The sequence below is a fragment of the Solanum lycopersicum genome, chromosome 3, assembly GCF_036512215.1.
Source record: "Solanum lycopersicum chromosome 3, SLM_r2.1".
NCBI lineage: Eukaryota > Viridiplantae > Streptophyta > Magnoliopsida > Solanales > Solanaceae > Solanum > Solanum lycopersicum.
This window is the reverse complement of record NC_090802.1, coordinates 33,010,397-33,028,543: the sequence shown is the minus strand read 5'-3', so window position 1 is coordinate 33,028,543 and position 18,147 is coordinate 33,010,397. Positions and strand designations below refer to the sequence as shown.

The 18,147-nt window shown below is 35.5% G+C and overlaps 2 protein-coding genes across 2 annotated transcripts; one reads left to right on the top strand and one right to left on the bottom strand.

Moving 5' to 3' along the window:
- Positions 1–3,001: 3,001 nt before the first annotated feature.
- On the bottom strand, positions 3,002–4,521 carry LOC101245736 (uncharacterized). Its single transcript, XM_004234781.5, has one exon. The coding sequence runs from the start codon at positions 3,789–3,791 to the stop codon at positions 3,261–3,263; it is 531 nt and encodes a 176-aa protein (XP_004234829.2). The 5' UTR covers positions 3,792–4,521; the 3' UTR covers positions 3,002–3,260.
- Positions 4,522–14,105: 9,584 nt separating this feature from the next.
- LOC138347542 (uncharacterized) lies at positions 14,106–14,678 on the top strand. Its single transcript, XM_069295838.1, has 2 exons — positions 14,106–14,371; positions 14,441–14,678. Exons 1-2 carry the CDS (start codon positions 14,106–14,108, stop codon positions 14,676–14,678), a joined length of 504 nt encoding a protein of 167 aa, XP_069151939.1.
- Positions 14,679–18,147: the final 3,469 nt, after the last annotated feature.

The window sequence follows — 18,147 nt, the reverse complement described above, 5'->3', positions numbered from 1 at the left end:
TACAACAGACATACTGGAAAAGCAAGTTGTGATTTGTTTATTAATATGCTCTCCCATTCAAAGGACCAAAATTGATGAAACAAAAGCAAACATATAAAAGAAGAAAAAGAGTTTTAACTTCTTTAAACTAGCAAGAAAAATATCAGAGGCGAATTCAGGTTTTAAAAATTTTGGGTGTACTAATACAAGTTTTAAGCTAAACTTAGAATTAAAAAATGAAATAGGTGCTAACTCGGTCTAAACCCTGGTCTTGTAGGTAATTTCACTAGCTTGCAGTGGTAGATCTACGATTTTAAAATTGTAGGTGCTCTAAAAGTTGCGGAATCAAAAATACAAATGATATTTTAATAATGAAATTCGAACTCAAGCTCAACAACACTAAAAGAGTCTTAAGCTCCCACTCAAAAGTCAATGGACCAATCAGATCATATATTCATTTGGTGCTCTATGTTAAATTTATAAAGATACCGCTTAATTTCTACATAACTAGTGAGTCTGCCCCTACTAGCTTGTATCAAGTGCACAGGGGCACTTCTATGTTATTTCTTGGTGTACTGTTAAGTATATCCTACTTTCTGATAGTTTTTTAAGATAGATATATATGCATACATATGATTTTTTTCGAAGTTGACGGGTGCACGTATGCCCTCACTAAACCATGTGGTTCCACTGCTAGGTACATCGATCAACTCACCTAAAAGATAATTATTATGATAAATAAGTTTGGTAATCGGAAAGAAATGCACAAATTGTTTCTAATTACTGTAAGTTAAAAATATACAAATATGACCTTCAACTTTATTTCGATTTTATTTTTGCTCTTCAACTTTGGTTGTGCACAAGTCGACACTTAAACTTATATAAAATTGAATAGATAGATACATTCATCCTACGTGACATCCTACCTGACAATTTTATGTCCTACAAGTATTATGTCACATAAAACGTTTATATCTACTTGTTTAATTTTATACACACTCAAAATTGAAGAACATAAACACCAACTAAACAAAATTAAATGATGTATTTATATATTATGCGTATATTATAAGTTTGATTCCAAATCCAAAAAGAAAGAAAGAAAACAAAGGGCAAGTCTGGCGGGGTTTTGGGGAATCAAAGAGTGAGCAACTCGAAGAGGTAAACAAGGCTGAATCTTCGCCGTTATTAATGTAATTTTAATATCCAAACAGCTATTGCTTGTGATCAGATTTCAGCTAAAATCAAGCCTTTTTGCCCCTTTGTTTTTTCTAATAAACTATTTCTCTATAAACAAAACACACATCCAAACAAGTGTGAAATGACAGGACATGTTGGAAACCCCTTCACCTTACTTATTATCCACTATTACTATATTATTTTATTTTTTTTTGGTTATTTTTTACTTAACTAAAATAAAAAGATACATAATTATTTTCTTTTTTCATGTTTTACCCATAATAGTAATTATTTGTTTTCTAAATTATTTTTCAAGATCTAATACTCCATTTGTTCGGAGTTAATTGGCAGTTGGCATATATATTAAGAAAGAATAATTTTGATATATTGAGTTTACTAATTCACCTATTTTAATTGATGGATCACAAATATATTTACTGATTAAATCAACGCTAATAAATTGAAGATATAATAGAAAAAAAATTATATTTTTCTTTATTTTATCAAAAATGACAACTAACAAGAGAAATCAAATTAGGAAATATTTAACAAGTGAATTCAAACGGAGAGAATACTAAAACATCAATTAGTAGGGATAGTTTGATAAAATAATTATGTCAATTTTTTTTTAAAAAAAATTTATACTCTCTCTATCCCTAATAATTACTTGTCCATTTTTCTTTTATAGTTGTCCCTGATTACTTGTCCGTTTTGATAAATTAAGAAAGGACAAATTTTTTAACCTATTATATCCTCATTTAATTACTTTTAAAAAAAAACTTTTTTAAAATCTTAAATTTTTAATTCATTCACTTCATAATTAATAGGATAAAATGATAAATTCATTATATCAATAATTATTTTTTTATAGGTATGTTAATTTAAAAGTGGATAAATAATTAAGAATAGAAGGAATATCAAATTTAAAAGTGATTAGTAAAAATGAACGAAATGATTAATAAAAACTTTTGGCCAAAAAAGAAAGAGCTAATTTATAAGTTATGGAGTAAAGGTGTTTGCTTTTTCATTTTATCATTGAAATTTGAAACAATCAATTCATGTTGATTAGTTTGTATGAATTAACTACTCAAATAAAAGGGTCATGCATCTCTTTTACTTTTTCCCTTTTCCAAATTCCAATTTTTAAACTGCCCAAACCCCTCTCTCATCTAATCTATCAAAAAATTAGTGATGAATTGTCAACATATATAGTTCAAATAAGAAAGATTTAAGAAAAAATTAGTTAAAAAGTACTAAATATTAGGAATTTTTTATCTTACAATTGAGTGTTAAATATTAGAATAAAAATTAAAAACTAATCATTTAACAACATATCTTAATGCATTTTCCTTATTTTTATCAACAGTCTAAATCTCAAAAGTATCAAAAGCTTGGCCCACACGATAGAAACAAAAGTGAAAGAAACTTAAACCCCACAATGGCAAAGAGATACACCAAATATCACTATCCTTAGAATACGTGGATATAATGAAAACTGTAATACGTTCACTCATATAAAATTATTATTTTTTAAAAACTCGAAGAAAAGCGACAATAACTACGATTTTTGTTTTTTGAATGAGCATGGAATGTCAAATAAATTTCAAATCATATATAGGAGGTAAATTATACTAAGCAAATTCTATCAAACAAATAGACTCAACACCAATGAAATTTTAATGACTCAAAATCCAATGAAAATTACCTTCTTTTCTTTATATGTCATGAATCAAAAAATAGAGATTTATATGAATTTTTTTCTTTCATAAAATTGACAAATTTCCAATCATCTCTATAATTATTTCAACAATATAAGGAAAGTTCAAATAAAAATTGAATAAAATTGTTGATTTAGTAGAAGGATTGTAATAAAATTTCAGATCTCAAAGGTATAAACATATTGCAATAAGAAGAATTGCATAATTATCCATAATCACATCTAGCCAACAAATTTTCCTTCTCATTACTCCATATTCTATGGTTATAATATAATCCCACAAGACCTAACTCTCTAAATTTAAACAAAGTAAAAAAAAGTTCATGCACCCTCCGAAATATGAAAAAATTATGAAAACACACAACACCACCAAAATAATATTGGATCATACACTTCTAGCCAACATTTCTTGAAATCTTCTATAAGATTCAACTTTCTCCAACCTAAACCTTTCATGTGAATTTGCAATGAACATATCAGCAAGCTTATCAATATCATTATTGTCCTTTTCTTCAAGCCATTGAAGATAGCCAGAGAGTTCAGACTCATCACAAGCACTAGAAATAATAGAATTCCATGTAGAATCATAGTAGACATCAAATGCTGTTGGAACAGGCACTGGCATCACATGAGAAGAACACCAATTATAATGCAACCTAAATGAACCAACAAACAACTTCACATTATTCTTCTTCTTCTTCATAATTTGTAATAATAATGATTTCGCTTTCGTTATAGCTCTATATATGTGGGAGAAAATAAAGGATTGTACTAAGCTCTTAAGCTTCAAAGAGTTTATGCTAGTAGATGATGATTTTAGGGAAGTTTTTGGATGAGAGGAGCAAACCATTTTTTTTTCTTTTTTTTGGATGTGTAATGTGGCTTGTTCTAATGGGATATATGAAGGATCTTTCATTACCAATTTATCACTAGTAAGTAGGTAATTTATAGAAAGTGTCAACCACCTTGCAAATTTTTCTAACACTTTTTATTTTTTTTTTATTTTTTTTAATATCTTCCTTTCATTTGTTTTTTGGGGGTTTTATACTAGCTTTAGACAACTACTGTACCTCCTTGTTTGGTGGAATAAAGCAAATCACCGTATGGAATTTACTCCAATTTGATTTGTATTGTGAAGAAAGTATACAAATATGTACATCTATACTAGCGATTTACAAAGGTTCTAATTTTAACCATAGTATTTTGCTGTAATGACCAAGAACTTAACTAATAGCACAAGCAAATATCAGTTTCAACTTAAAATGAAACACCACCTTTTTCCATATTCCACAAGTGATTTCTTTTTATACAAATTACATTGCATGTTGTTTTTATCCTGATCACAAAATGAATGTGATAACACTTGTTTAAATTCACCCAAGACAAGTCAATCTAAACCCAAAAATATGAAGAAATGCGAAAATAAATCAAAAATAGCATAAGTGCGAAAAGTTAATTTATAAACACCGCTAGAATATGATTGTCACGTGTCCAAACTACTAAGATGACGTAGACAAAAATCAACCTCTTCCCGGTGAGGTTTTGATGTATCATAGAAATCGAAAAGCAACTTCTAAGTGAGATGATCTTGGCTTGTCCTTATAAAAATCGATTGATCATTCATTCCTATGTTGTAAGTGTAAGCAATATCTAGACGATAATTAGTCAGGTAAAAACAAGCCTCAACAAGTCTCCCGGCAAGTAGATGGGTCATCCAATAGCTATCCTGCACCTGAGACTTGGTAATACAATTTTTTTTAAAAAAATATAAGTCTCAATGTCTTTGTTTCTAGAACAAAACAAAGCAAAAAATAAGGAACAAGAGTGTCCGTTGGGATGACAAGCAATTACCTCTTGGTAGATCCTTTGAAACCCTCATAGAAAGATGAAGGTTAATAACCACATGGTCCACCTCGAAACCTACACAAGTGTAAAAGAAAATAGTGAGTACCAAACAACACAATATTCAACAAAGGTACCCACTAAACAAGGTAAAACTAATTTAGAATACAAGTACTCCTTTCATCCTAACAAAACTGTCTTAACTACAACTTGTATAGAAATCAGCCCAACCTAACAACTCACGTTACACAACCCATAAGGCTCAACAATCATAATCTAACATTCATAGTTCAAAATCAACAAGTATCAAGTTAATCAATTACGAATAGCAAGTATGTCAATCACAAACATCATATGTCTCAATCACAAGTATTAGGTTCAAATCACAAAGTCAAAGATTGTCGAAATCATTTCCCATCAGCACAAAACCGATTGCAGAAACCAATTTTCATCGACACAATATCACTCATCGAAACCATTTTCCATCGACACAACATCATTCACTGTAACCATCCCCATTGAATTTGTATAATTTCACTTGTCGAAACTATTTTTCATCGATATAATTACCACATATCTCATCGTGTACAAAAATTAATGCAAATAGACAATCTCACATCATAAGGAAGAGATGATTAATTTAAGCAATTTAAGTCCACAATATTGTCAACAATGCATTTCATCATTCTACAAATTAGAATCAATACTAAAGGCAATTCATAAAACAACTATCAACATATTGCTATTCTATTTTATCCTTTTTTTATTCATTAATATCAATCAAGTAGAGTAATTGAACTGGTCACCTTATTATCATTCCTCCCCGTGACACAGAATGAAGAAAAATACAAGATTCTACAAGTTTTATAAAGTTAAGAAGTTCACTTGTTTCATCCAATCAAAAATCACTCCAAGACTTGTGTCATCCCTTTAAAAACAATATCCAAAGCCACACAATTTAATCAAACAATTAATCATAATAATATTCCAAAAATTTCAACAATCATATCATACACTTTGAAAAATGGGTCAAATCCACTCAAAAATTCAATTCCAGTAATAGGGTTTGAATCCAGAAAAAAATAACTTGAAAACATTGTCCAAGTCATTGGAACTCATTAGAAAAATATTTTGAAAAAGGAATAAAAATCCGTTCATAATCACCATTTTACTTTAGAACTCACGTTCTTGAAAAACTTTCACTTGATCAATCAAAATATCAAATTTTGATGTTAAAATCTACAAATGATCCAAGGGAACTTTGAGTTTTAAGGTTACAAACATTTAGCCAAATGATTTAGCACTAGAAATTTGTTTAACATCGCTTCCAATAATTTTCAAAACTCAAAATGTGAAAAAATGAGGTAAAACCCTAAATTTCATATATCAACCCTCTTAGATATCACAAAAGAGAGCGTAGGTTCACTTTCTCAAACTCACAATCACGATCTTTGGTTAACAAAAGCAAACCCCGAATCGCAACAGATAGATCCTGCGTAAATGTGATGGTTAATGGAGTCTGACCCCTCGCGAATGCTACTAGGAACTCACTAATGCAGACCTCGTGAAAGCACACCATCATTTATGATTTCAAGGCACACCAGATATCATAAAACCAATCAACTCTCAAATCTACAAATGGATCCACAAAAATCGTCCAGAACCTCATATACAAACCACATATTCTATTCAATTACACTCGATGGTTTAGATACAATAGAACCATCGAAACATAAATTTGAGGTCTCCAAGACCCAAAACTCGTAAAAGTCGCAATGAACAAACATAACGTCTAAAAAGGTTAAATCAAGTTCAGGGCTTTTGAATATTCAATCAAGACCGCCTCAAGACCTTAAATTATCCACCAAATATAGTGGAACTTTTAGAAAGTGATCTGAGAATTCAAACTCCAAATGTTGACCAAAGTCAATCTAAAGGCTAAAATTTCACACATTTCAAGCTTAGGACCCCAAATCTATGAAAACACTCTGAATTAAAATTCTTAAAGACACAAGCACAGTTTAACAACTTTAGCCTTTTTGAATTCTCAGACATTCATTATTCACATTTTTCCGCTCAAAGTTTAAAACCAAATTCAAACTCCAATCATAAATTATTTGGGATCGATATCGTGAGGAGTAAAATGATAATTTTATGAAAAATCTTAAAATGACATTCCAGTTGGTTACATTTCCATTGCAATTTTTTCTATAGTTTATGTGTGATACTAAGAATTAAGGATCTCTCTTGATTCCATTTGATCTGAAAATTGAAAGAACATTCAGGCATATAAGGTTGTATATTGCAATGGATGATCAAAAGAATCTAACAGTAGTTGTTGAGGTTGTTGCTACACCAATTCCTACACAAATGGGCCATGTCGGGGCATTTAACCTCCACTGCTAACTGATACTAAAAAAAATTTGTGAATTACATGGGGATTAGTATGAAAATTCGCAGGGAACTTATTTTTCTGCAAATTTTCATACTAATCCCCGAAAAAAAATCCCCATATAATTTACACTTTTCTTATAGTGTGAAAATACAAACTTTAATACCATTGTTAGAGTGAAAGACATATATGCTCTAATTTATGGACAACAGGGGCATTAATGTCCCAAAAATATGGCAGAGGGTATCTGCACACCATTTACGATAGATCGGGGATATATTTATCCTTTTTCGATTAAAATTTAGAGATTTAGTCTATGTGGCAGTGGAACCCTATTGGCGTGTAATGTGGCATCTACATGACATTTAACAGCTTTCGTTAATAAGAAGCACACTTTTGACATAATTGTTTGACGAAAATGGTAGTTTTGAGCCGAAATATAGTTTAAGGGTAAATATGAGTTATTTCAAATAGTTTAAGGGTATTTTAGATTCTTTTACTTTTAGTGTATGTGACAGTAGAACCCTATTGCGTGAAATATGGCATCCATATGGTATTTAACAACTTTCGTTAATAAAAAGGACACTTTTGACCCAACAGTATGACGAGAATGATATTTTTGAGCCGAAATATAGTTCAAGGTTAAATATGAGCTATTTCGAATAGTTTAAGGGTATTTGACCTTTTTTCGTATTAAAAATATTGAATAAAAATAAAAATCAATATTTAAAATAGTAAATGGAAGAAATGTTACTTCCTTTATCCAATAATAGTTATCTACTATTGGTTTGACACTGGGTTATGAAGTAGTAAATGATTGGGATAATTTGACCAAATCATCTTATGAAATATAAGTCATCTAAACATTGAAAATAGGAAAAATGCATACATCCGAAATTTTAGAGACACACTTGTATTATACTAAGGTCCTATTATCCCCTGAGCTTATTTTATAAATAATTTTCTACCATTTTTCGGCCTACATGGCACTAGCTTTAAAAAAATAATTCAACATGCATTGGGACCACAAGATAGTGCCACATATACCGAAAGGTCGTAGAAAACTATATATAAAAGAGGTTCAGGAGGGTATAGAACCTTCGTATAGTATAAGTATGTCTCTGAGATTTCGGCATAGGTTGAGGAGATACTTGTGCATTTTCCCTTGAAAATAAGTAGTATTTAATATCAATAGTAGAAAGATGTAACAACCCTAAAATAGAATAGGATAAATACTTAAGGTTATTTAATTATTATTTAAAATCTAAAATTTTGAAGGGCGTAATGGTCCTTTCACGTATTAGTTGATATAAATCAGATTTGTATAGATTTAATTAAATTCTATTTTGACTAAGTCTTGAATTAAGACTCCTAAACCTATGCTACCACTCTCCTAATCACGTTTATCACCTCTCCACGTTCAAAAAGGAAAAAAAACTCTCTTGTTCTCTCTGCCAATTAACGTGCCAAAAACTTTGAAAAAAATTCTTCACACTTGAATAACTCACTAAAAAGTTTAAGAAAACATGTTAGTCAAAAACGTTAAGACAGGGGAGATTTCCGTCGAGTTGGTGGTGGAACTTTAGGTGAATTGGGCGTGGTTTTGGAGACAAGTTTGGGCAGAAACTTCAAGCTTGAACAACATCAAAAAGGTATGGGTTTCTCTCTCTTGGTCCCTTTCCTAAGAGGCCCCTTACGATTCAAACTATTCACTTCGAAACTAAAGTTTTTCCCCTTTGTATGTCCTTGTCCCTATCTCCTAAATGAATTCATAGGATGGGTATATTATGCTGGTAGATTTAGGCATGAATGATGTGTTTATATTAAATGTGACATAAAAATAAATTTCCTCGTCTTTGGGAATACGGAATTCTATGAAAGGGTCTCGGGAGCCAGGATGCATGCCAGTTTCATACGACAGGCACGTACGCGGTGAATCAGGTTGAAAGTGATGGCCACCAAAAACTGGCGGAATGTCGCACTTTCCAATCTACGTTCTAGCACACCAATTCCAGCGGAATTTGAATTCCAAAAGGGTCGCAGGCGGAACGGAAGAGACATCTAGATACATTCTATTACCGGTTGACACCATTTTGCAAAACTTTGATTCTGGTCACTAGGCGACTGAAAAGGAGGCTCGACCTACAGGGAGAGTGGTGGGCAGGTGATATATCGTGGTTTCACGGTATTATTAATACTTTTTCCTTAAGTTTAGTGTGTCCAAAAGCCTTTTTGTGCTAATTTTTATATAAGTTTCTCCTTATTTTTCAGGAAATCTGTTCAAAGATGTATGCGGAGGTTTTTGAGCGAAGAAATGCAGAAGAGACCACCTACGGAGCTTGTGGCGGTCCGGCATGCTTGTGACGGTCCGTAGGTGGCAGCGTAGTGCAGCTGTTGAAGGAAGATGGGGAAGTCTGACCAAGTGTGGGGTTACGGAGTCCATGACGATCCGTCGTGTCAATGACGGTCCGTCTGGCAGGTTCATCATGAAGTTCAGAGAAGTAATCCCAGTACCCATATTCCAAGAGTTTAAGTTTTTTGGAACGAAGACCCTCGACGGACCATTGTGCCTATGACGGACCGTCATACGTGCCGTCGAGGGTAATGAAGAGAGCAGCAGAAGAAATTTCATCAAGTATGGGACGACGGAGTCTATGACGGTCCGTCGTGACCACGACGATCCGTCGCGAGGTCCGTCGACCCAGCCGCGTTTTGACAGATTTCCAGCAAATAGAGTCCTTGTTTAATTAGGTTTTTATTTTCTATACATAGTTCAACAAAACCTCGTTTTTGAGGTTACACTCTGGATCATTATTAGACTCTGTGTATTAGTGTTAGATTTTTTTATCATCATTAGACTTTTTGTGAGATTCTTGATTACTGTGAGATTCTTGCAAGTGATTGTTGGTGATTAATCAAGAAAACTTTCGGATTTTACTCTTTCTTATTGAAGTAAGTACATGAATTCTTATATAATATATTTGAATATTGTGATTATGACTATGGGTAACTAAACTCCATAACTAGGGTTGTGAGAACCATAGGCAAATAATGAGGTAAAACCTAACTAAAATAACAATTCTAGAATACTGTCTTGCATGTATTAGTAATTCTTTCGCTTAGAAGTCTTTTTAACGGATGGCCAACGTTAGAACTCGCCTTAATGCTACTTGCCAGACAAAGGAGGTAGATAATAGGAAAAGAATTATCAACATAGATTTAGTGTATATTATCTAATAGGCTAGTATTGATTGGTACGAGGTAATAACTTAGTCAAATATCGAATACGATGCTTAATATGAGGTAAAGATAAGGGTTAGGATAGCAACACACGTAGCCGGACCAAGGTACGGAGTGAGATTTTCTAGATACCGGACCAAGGATTTAGAAATACATAACTTATCACTTTGCATGTAAGATACTAGAAAAGAATTGTTATAGTTAGAATTGTCAAGTTATGAACCTGTGGGGAACACGTAAACCCTAGTTACTTTCATTAATTGATTAAACTCCAACATTCAAAGATGTTAAGTGTCTCTTTCAATTTCATTAGTTATTTTCATTCATTTAGAAATAGAAACCCCCCTTTTACTGTTTTTTCTTTCCAAGGAAGTAATTGACCGAACAATAGTAATAATAGGTTAAAGTTAAGTCTAAACTATTTTCCTCGTGGGAACGATCCCAACCTCACTAGTTGGGTTATTTACTTGACACGACCACTTTACTTCTTATTTGAGAAGTAAGTTTGAGTGTATCAGCAGGGATTCTCTACAATGACACTATTGTAGACCAATGGAAAGGGATGTCTAAAATTGTTTCAAAAGAGAAAGGGAATGAGTCTGAAAAGACAGGTCGAGAAGGGTTGCGAGCTCTGGCAAACAACAAGCTTTGCTTCTAGAATACCGACTACATGAAAACAGATGTTATATAGGTTGATTCTAATTCTTTATGCCCGCATTACTAAGAGGGCATATTCCTTATACTTAAGCATTCAGTTCTCTTTCAACCGGTAAAAGCTTGGATATGTTTATGTGAGGGAAATTACGAAGATGATAATTAGAGTGTGATAAAAAAAAAGAGGTGTGTGTGTCTGTGCACGTTGGCAATGTGGTTAGCCACTGTTTTGGAGTCGTTTAAGACATGTATTTCTTGTGAGGCGTGGGAATTGAAATCACGACCTGCTAGACAAATTCAAGGCGCAAAATTAAAGAATAAAATAGAAGAGGTTATAGGGGTTTGAATCCACAACCCTTGGGCCAACCTAAGAGCAAAATTAAGTAGACAATTAATCCTTCGATGTTAATGTTGGGATTTAATTTAAAATTCTAATGTTATGAATATTAGAAATAAAATCAATGAAAAATATATATGATATCCAAGTGACTCAAACTTGGATTTACTTGCTCAATTTTCCGTATTGATACATAAGTCATACATGAATAAAATATACAAGAATAATGTCTCCTACTTAGATCAAAATCAAGATCTTGGCATATATATAAGATACATAAGTCTTGTACTACATAATCTTAGAAAAGTAAGAATTACTTAACGAACTATGAATGAAGCCCCATGGCTTGTATGTATAGACACATAAGTCTAACATACATTCAAAAGTAAGTGAGCCTAAGATGTATATAATGAAATGATGAACCCTAGGAGGGTTAAGTTTGAGTGCAAGATACACTAGGTGGCCAAGTGCATTGGCATATGATGAGATAAACTATGAAATGGTGAAATGAATATTCACGTAATAAGAGGTGAATAACTATGAAAAAAAGGTGATGATGATGAAGAATATGGTGACAACATCACATGAGGCTAATGTAAATGATGAGAGCAGTATCAAATGATCCTAATTAAATGTCACCATACGTACTCACCAATGAGAGTGTAAAATAATGAAGAAGCCAATCTCTATGAACACTCTAAAGAAAGTATTGAGAGTAACACACTTAATACTAATGATGAGATGAGAAATCATCTAATGAGATATGATGTCCTCATACTAGAAGCCAGTTGCCATGACGTATGAGATGAATATAATGTAACTTTATATTGAGTATCGATAGGCTAGCTATGAGCGATGATGCCTTCTTTCGGGAAGGGCAAAGGTTCATGTAACTCTCATGGGATGAGACTGTCCGGCTTGCCGGGTATGGATCTCCTTATATCTCCTAGTCTTTGAACCTATACAGCCAATATAGGGATTTGGAGGGGTTAAATTCCCATGTACGCTAGCGTGTTGTGGGTCACTTTGACCGGTGACTCCACCTCTTTTCGGTGTGGGGGAGACACTGGATTTCATGATGCGCACATGATCTATGTCGGTTAAAGTTAAAGTTCCCAATAAATGAAAGAGGCCAGCCTTAAATGAAGCAAATAATGAAATGAATTATACCAAAGGTGTTAGGATAGGATAATTAAGAGCTAAGCTAGACTCATGTAATGACATTAGGTTATTCCTGATCATTACACAGCAAACTCGATGAAAGTCTTACACTACACCCTAGGTATAGCTGGTGTCCACACTAGCCTATGAATGAAATGAAATGAAGTACATACGAATGAATGAAGTAGACTTTGTGTTTGCTAATGAAAATTCCCTAGTTGAGGTCCCATGTGTTGAGCCCTCATTTTGAAAAGTCTTAATGTCAAGTCTATGATTCCAAGGTCTCATGGCGTATGAATGAATGATATGAAAGAAGCTATGTGTTATATGTTACGTGTTATGATATGTGCTATATGAAGATGTTATGTGTTGTGTGCAATACAATATTTATAATGATGCATGTTACTCTCATAGCATGACCTTCCTTACTCAATTTGGAAATTTCACTAACTTTCCTAATCTCAATTTGGAAAGTCTACTGACTTGACTTCCAAAAATCATGTCGTTAAGAAAGAGCTGTTCTTTCTCATGCATGTCCTTGGTGTGTGCTTGCATATACCTATACTTAGTACAAGTGTGTACTAACCCTATACATCTATACTATTTTAGGTGCAGGCACATGTAGGCGATAGAGCTAAAGGTTCATTGTTGCAGCTATCCGGACATCAACATTTATCCGAAGTTTGGTAGGTCCTCATGCTTTCGAGGATGCTACTGTTTTACATTTTAGCGTAGTTTTAGAGTTGAGCTAGTGGAGCATGTTCCACTAGCATTTCTTTCCTGTTTTGGTTCAGACTTTGTGTTGGTGCCATTTTGGCCATTATACAATTAATACTTAGTAAACTATTTCTTTCTGCTGCTTTTCTCTTTAGTGTTAGATGGTTGATGATGAACGATTATGAAATGTTAAGAATATTTAGCAAGTATGTTAATAATCAAAAAATTTGAAATTTTCCGCTAAAATTAATCTAGGTGAGGTATGAATAACGCATGTAGGCTTATCTGCAACCTCTGAGAGGTTAACGACGCCGGTCTCGTCTGGGGTTTAGATACAGTCGTGACAAAGTTTGTATCAGAGCGCTAGGTTAAATTTTGAGGATAATAATTTCACATCAACCATATTGAGTAGATTCTAAGTCATGGTAGTTAAGTGCACCACTATCTTGGATTAGAGACTTCATGATGCGTAGGAAAATTTTCCTTCTTCTTATCTTATCGTGCTTTTCCTAATGTCTGAGTTCTTGGTGTTATGAGTGTCTCTAACATCAATCCTTGTTGTTTTTTAGAGAATGAACACTTGTAGAGCTACGGGTCAGAGGAGGGGAGGAGCAGCTGCTAGGGGTAATCAGAATCCACCCCAGGCTCCAGCTGAGTTGACTGATGCTGAGGTGAGGGCATCTCTGGCTCAGATGGCACAGGCCATTACGATGCAGGCTCAGGCAATGACTACCCAAGTCAATCAGCATGATGTGCAGAGAGAAAACCCACCGGTTCGCAGCATGGCTAACAGGTTGCGAGACTTCACGAGGATAAACCCTTCTATTTTCAGTGGTTCTAAGACATCAGAGGATCCTTAAGAGTTTGTGGATGAAGTACATAAGATTATGGTGGCCATAGGGCCCACAGATACTGAGAAGGATGAGTTGGCTTCCTATCAGCTCAAGAATGTTGCACAGACTTGGTGCAAGATGTGGCAAGATAGGTGTGTTTTGGGTGGAGTATTAGTCACTTGGGATCTGTTCAAGACAACATTTCTGGAGAGGTTCTTCCCCAGAGAGATGAGGGAAGCCAAGGTTGAGGAGTTCATCAAACTTAAACAAGGCTCTATGACGGTCAGGGAGTATTCCCTGAATTTTGTTAAGCTATCAAGGTATGTTACTTTCCTTAGTATTTAACAGCAAGAATGAGGAGAGCACTGAGCTTTGTTGAAATTATCCAGGTATGTTACTTCCCTGGTTTCGAACAACATGGATGAGATGAGCAGGTTCCTTACAAGAATCAATGGAGACCTGGAGGAGGAGTGTCGGTCTGTGATGCTCCATGATAATATGGACCTTTCCAGGTTGATGGTGCATGTCCAACAGGTAGAGGACAGACGCAAGAAGAGAGGTGTTCGTGATGTTAGGAGGCCTAGGCCTCAAGATCAGGCAGGTCCCAGCCATGGGCCACAGAAATAATTTTGGCGTCCGTGAGAAGCCCAGGTTCAACTAGGGGAAACAGAGTTTTGGGGATTCTAACTCTCAGAGGAGTACATCACCTAGAAAAGGCAGACTTGAAACCAAGAGGGGCAATGGCGGTGATATCCAAGAATTGTGCTAAGTGTGGACAAGATCACAGTGGAGAGTTCAGACAGGGCACTAATGCCTGCTTCAGTTGTGGTAAGAGTGGACATATGGTCAAAGACTGTCCATAGGCTAGAGGTAATGCTCAGCCTAGGCCTAACCCACAGAGTGCGACAGTAGCCAAGCCTCCCAAGAGGAACAGATTCTATGCCTTGAAGGGCACGAAGGAGCAGGAGAAGTCCGCTAATATGGTCATAGTATGCTGCAAGTATTCTCAACTTATGTTTATGCTCTACTTGATCCAGGGTCTATGATGTCCTCTGTGACTCCTCTGCTTGCTCTTACATTTGAAATACTACCTGAAGTTCTGCATGATCCGATAGTGGTTAGTACGCATTCAGGAGAAAGTGTAAGAACTGATAGAGCATACAAGGATTTCCCAATAGTTGTATGTGGTAGGACTATGTGTGCGAACTTGGTTGAACTACCCATGCATGATTTTGATGTTATCTTTGGCATGGACATACTTCACAGCCGTTATGCTTACTTGGACTTTCGTAGTAGAATGGTGAGATTTCGCTTCTCTAATGAAGAAGAGTTAGTCTGGGAGGGGTACAATTCGAGTCGTCCTAATCCCTTGATTTCAAATCTTAAGGCCAATAAAATGATGTCCAAGGGGTTACTATGTCATCTTGTGAGTGTTAATGATTTAGATCATGACATTCCTTCCATAGACTCAGTGCTTGTAGTGAATGAGTCTAGATGTGTTTCCTGAAGATTTGCCTGGAGTCCCTCCCCTTCAAGAGATTGACTTTGGTATTGACTTAGAACCCGATACTAAACCAGTCTCAATTCCTCCTTATGGAATGGCTCCAGCAGAATTCAAAGAGTTGAAGTTGCAATTAAAAGATCTCACTGATAAACGTTTCATTCAGCCGAGCATATCCCCGTGAGGCGCTTCAGTGTTGTTTGTAAAGAAGAAAAATGGTACCCTTAGAATGTGTATTGATTATCGGCAGCTCAACAAAGTCACTATAAATAATAAGTATCCACTTCCCAGAATAGATGATTTGTTCGATGAGCTCCAAGGGTCTAGTTTCTTCTTTAAGATTGATCTTCGTTCAGGGTATCATCAGCTTAGGGTTAGGGACGAAGATGTCCCAAAGGCAGCCTTTCGTACCTGTTATGGCCATTATAAGTTCTTGGTTATGTCATTTGGTCTCACGAATGCACCTGCTGCATTTATGGATATCATGAACAGATTTTTTCGTGAATGCCTTGTCTCTTTTGTCATAGTATTCATTCATGACATTCTCATCTATCTAAGACCAAGGAAGAGCATGAACAACATTTGAGACTAACCTTGTAGGTACTTAGACAACATCAGTTGTATGCCAAATTCAGCAAGTGTGAATTTTGGCTGAGATCAGTGACCTTCCTGGGTCATGTTGTGTCCGACCAAGGTGTAGAGGTGGACCCTAGGAAGACTTAAGTTGTTAAGAACTGGCCAAAGCCTCTTACTCCCACTGACATTCATAGCTTTTTGGGATTGGCTGGTTATCATCGCAGGTTTGTGGAGGGTTTTTCTTTCATTGCTGCCCCATTGACAGCTCTGACTAAGAATAAATCCAAGTTTGAATGGACGGAGACTTGTGAGAAGAGTTTCCGTGAGCTCAAGGACAGACTCACTTCAGACCCGGTGCTTACTCTACCTAAGTGTAGCGAGAATTACACGATTTATTGTGATGCATCTAGGGTTGGTTTGGGTTGTGTTCTCATGCAGGCTGGTAAAGTGATAGACTATGCTTCCAGACAACTCAAGCTTCATGAGAAGAATTATCCCACTCATGATCTAGAGTTGGCAGTTGTGGTGTTTGCACTGAAGTTGTAGAGGCATTATATGTATGGAGTGCATGTGGATGTGTTTACAGATCATAAGAGTCTCCAGTACGTGTTCACACAGAGGGAGTTAAATCTACGTCAGCGGAGATGGTTCGAGCTGTTGAAGGATTATGAACCATAAAGGTAAGGCTAATTTTGTAGTTGATTCTTTGAGCAGGATGAGCATGGGAAGTACAACCCACGTTGAGGATGAAAAGAAGGAGATGGTGAGAAAGGTAAAAGACTGGCCAGACTGGTTGACTCTACTAGTGGGGGTGTTTCAGTTCATCCTAGTTCTGAATCATCCTTGGTGGTTGAAGTCAAGAAGGGTCAGCATCTTCATCATGTGTTGATGGAGCTGAAGGACTCAGTGTTGTTAAAAATGAATGAGTCTTTTGCTTTGGAAGGTGATGGCATACTTAGATATCAGGACAGGTTGTGTGTACCAAATGTAGAAGATTTGCGGACCAGGATTGTGGCAGAGGCCAGTGGTTCCAGATATTCCATACATCCAGGTTCCACCAAAATGTATCATGATCTTAAGCAAATTTATTGGTGGGACAAAACATGTGGCTAAGTGCCCTAATTGTCAGGAGGTTAAGACAGAGCATCTTAAGCATGGTTGTCTGACTCAGATTATTGAGGTTCCGACTTGGAAGTGGGAGGCCATTAATATGAACTTCGTGGTTGGTCATCAGAGGACTAGGAGGCATCATGACTCCATATGGGTTATTGTGGAAAATTTACTAAGTCTGTCCACTTTATCCTTGTTAAGTCTACTTACAGAGCCAAGGATTATGTGAGAATCTACATTGATGATATTGTGAGATGGCATGGGATTCCTTTGTCTATAATTTCAGATAGAGGAGCTCAGTTTACTTCACATTTCTGGAGATCTTTCCAAAAAAGCCTGGGCACGCAGGTAAAGCTTAGCACTGCCTTTCATCCTTAGACAGATAGGCAGGCAGAGCGCACCATTAAAACATTGGAGGACATGTTGAGAGCGTGTGTGATTGACTTCAGAGGTAAATGGGATGACCATCTGTCTTTGATAGAGTTCTCGTATAATAATGGCTATCACTCCAGCATTGGGATGGCACTATTTGAGGCATTGTATGGTAAGAGGTGTAGATCTCGAATTGGATGGTTCGAGGTTGGAGAGTCATCCATTCTGGGTCCAGAGATCATTCATGAGGCCTTAGAGAAAGTTCGAGTGATTAGGGACAGGTTGACTACTGCTTACAGCCAACAGAAATCATATGCAGACAACAAAAAGTGTCTCTTAGAATTTGATGTTGGTGGCCAGGTTTACTTGAAGATATCACCTATGAAAGGGGTGATGAGATTTGGTAGAAAAGGGAAGCTGAGTCTGAGGTATGTGGGGTAATATGAGATCCTACAGCGTTTGGGTGAGGTGGCCTATGAGTTAGCATTGCCTGTGAAGCTAGCTTCTGTCCATCCAGTCTTTCAAGTCTCTATGTTG

What these genes read in the sequence shown, in the direction of transcription:
- LOC138347542 (XM_069295838.1), top strand. Translation starts at nt 14,106, where the DNA reads ATGGTGGCCATAGGGCCCACAGATACTGAGAAGGATGAGTTGGCTTCC. An exon ending in AATTTTGTTAAGCTATCAAG is followed by an intron (nt 14,372 to 14,440) that starts GTATGTTACTTT and finishes GAAATTATCCAG; the next exon opens with GTATGTTACTTCCCTGGTTT.
- LOC101245736 (XM_004234781.5), bottom strand. Translation starts at nt 3,791, where the DNA reads ATGAAAGATCCTTCATATATCCCATTAGAACAAGCCACATTACACATC.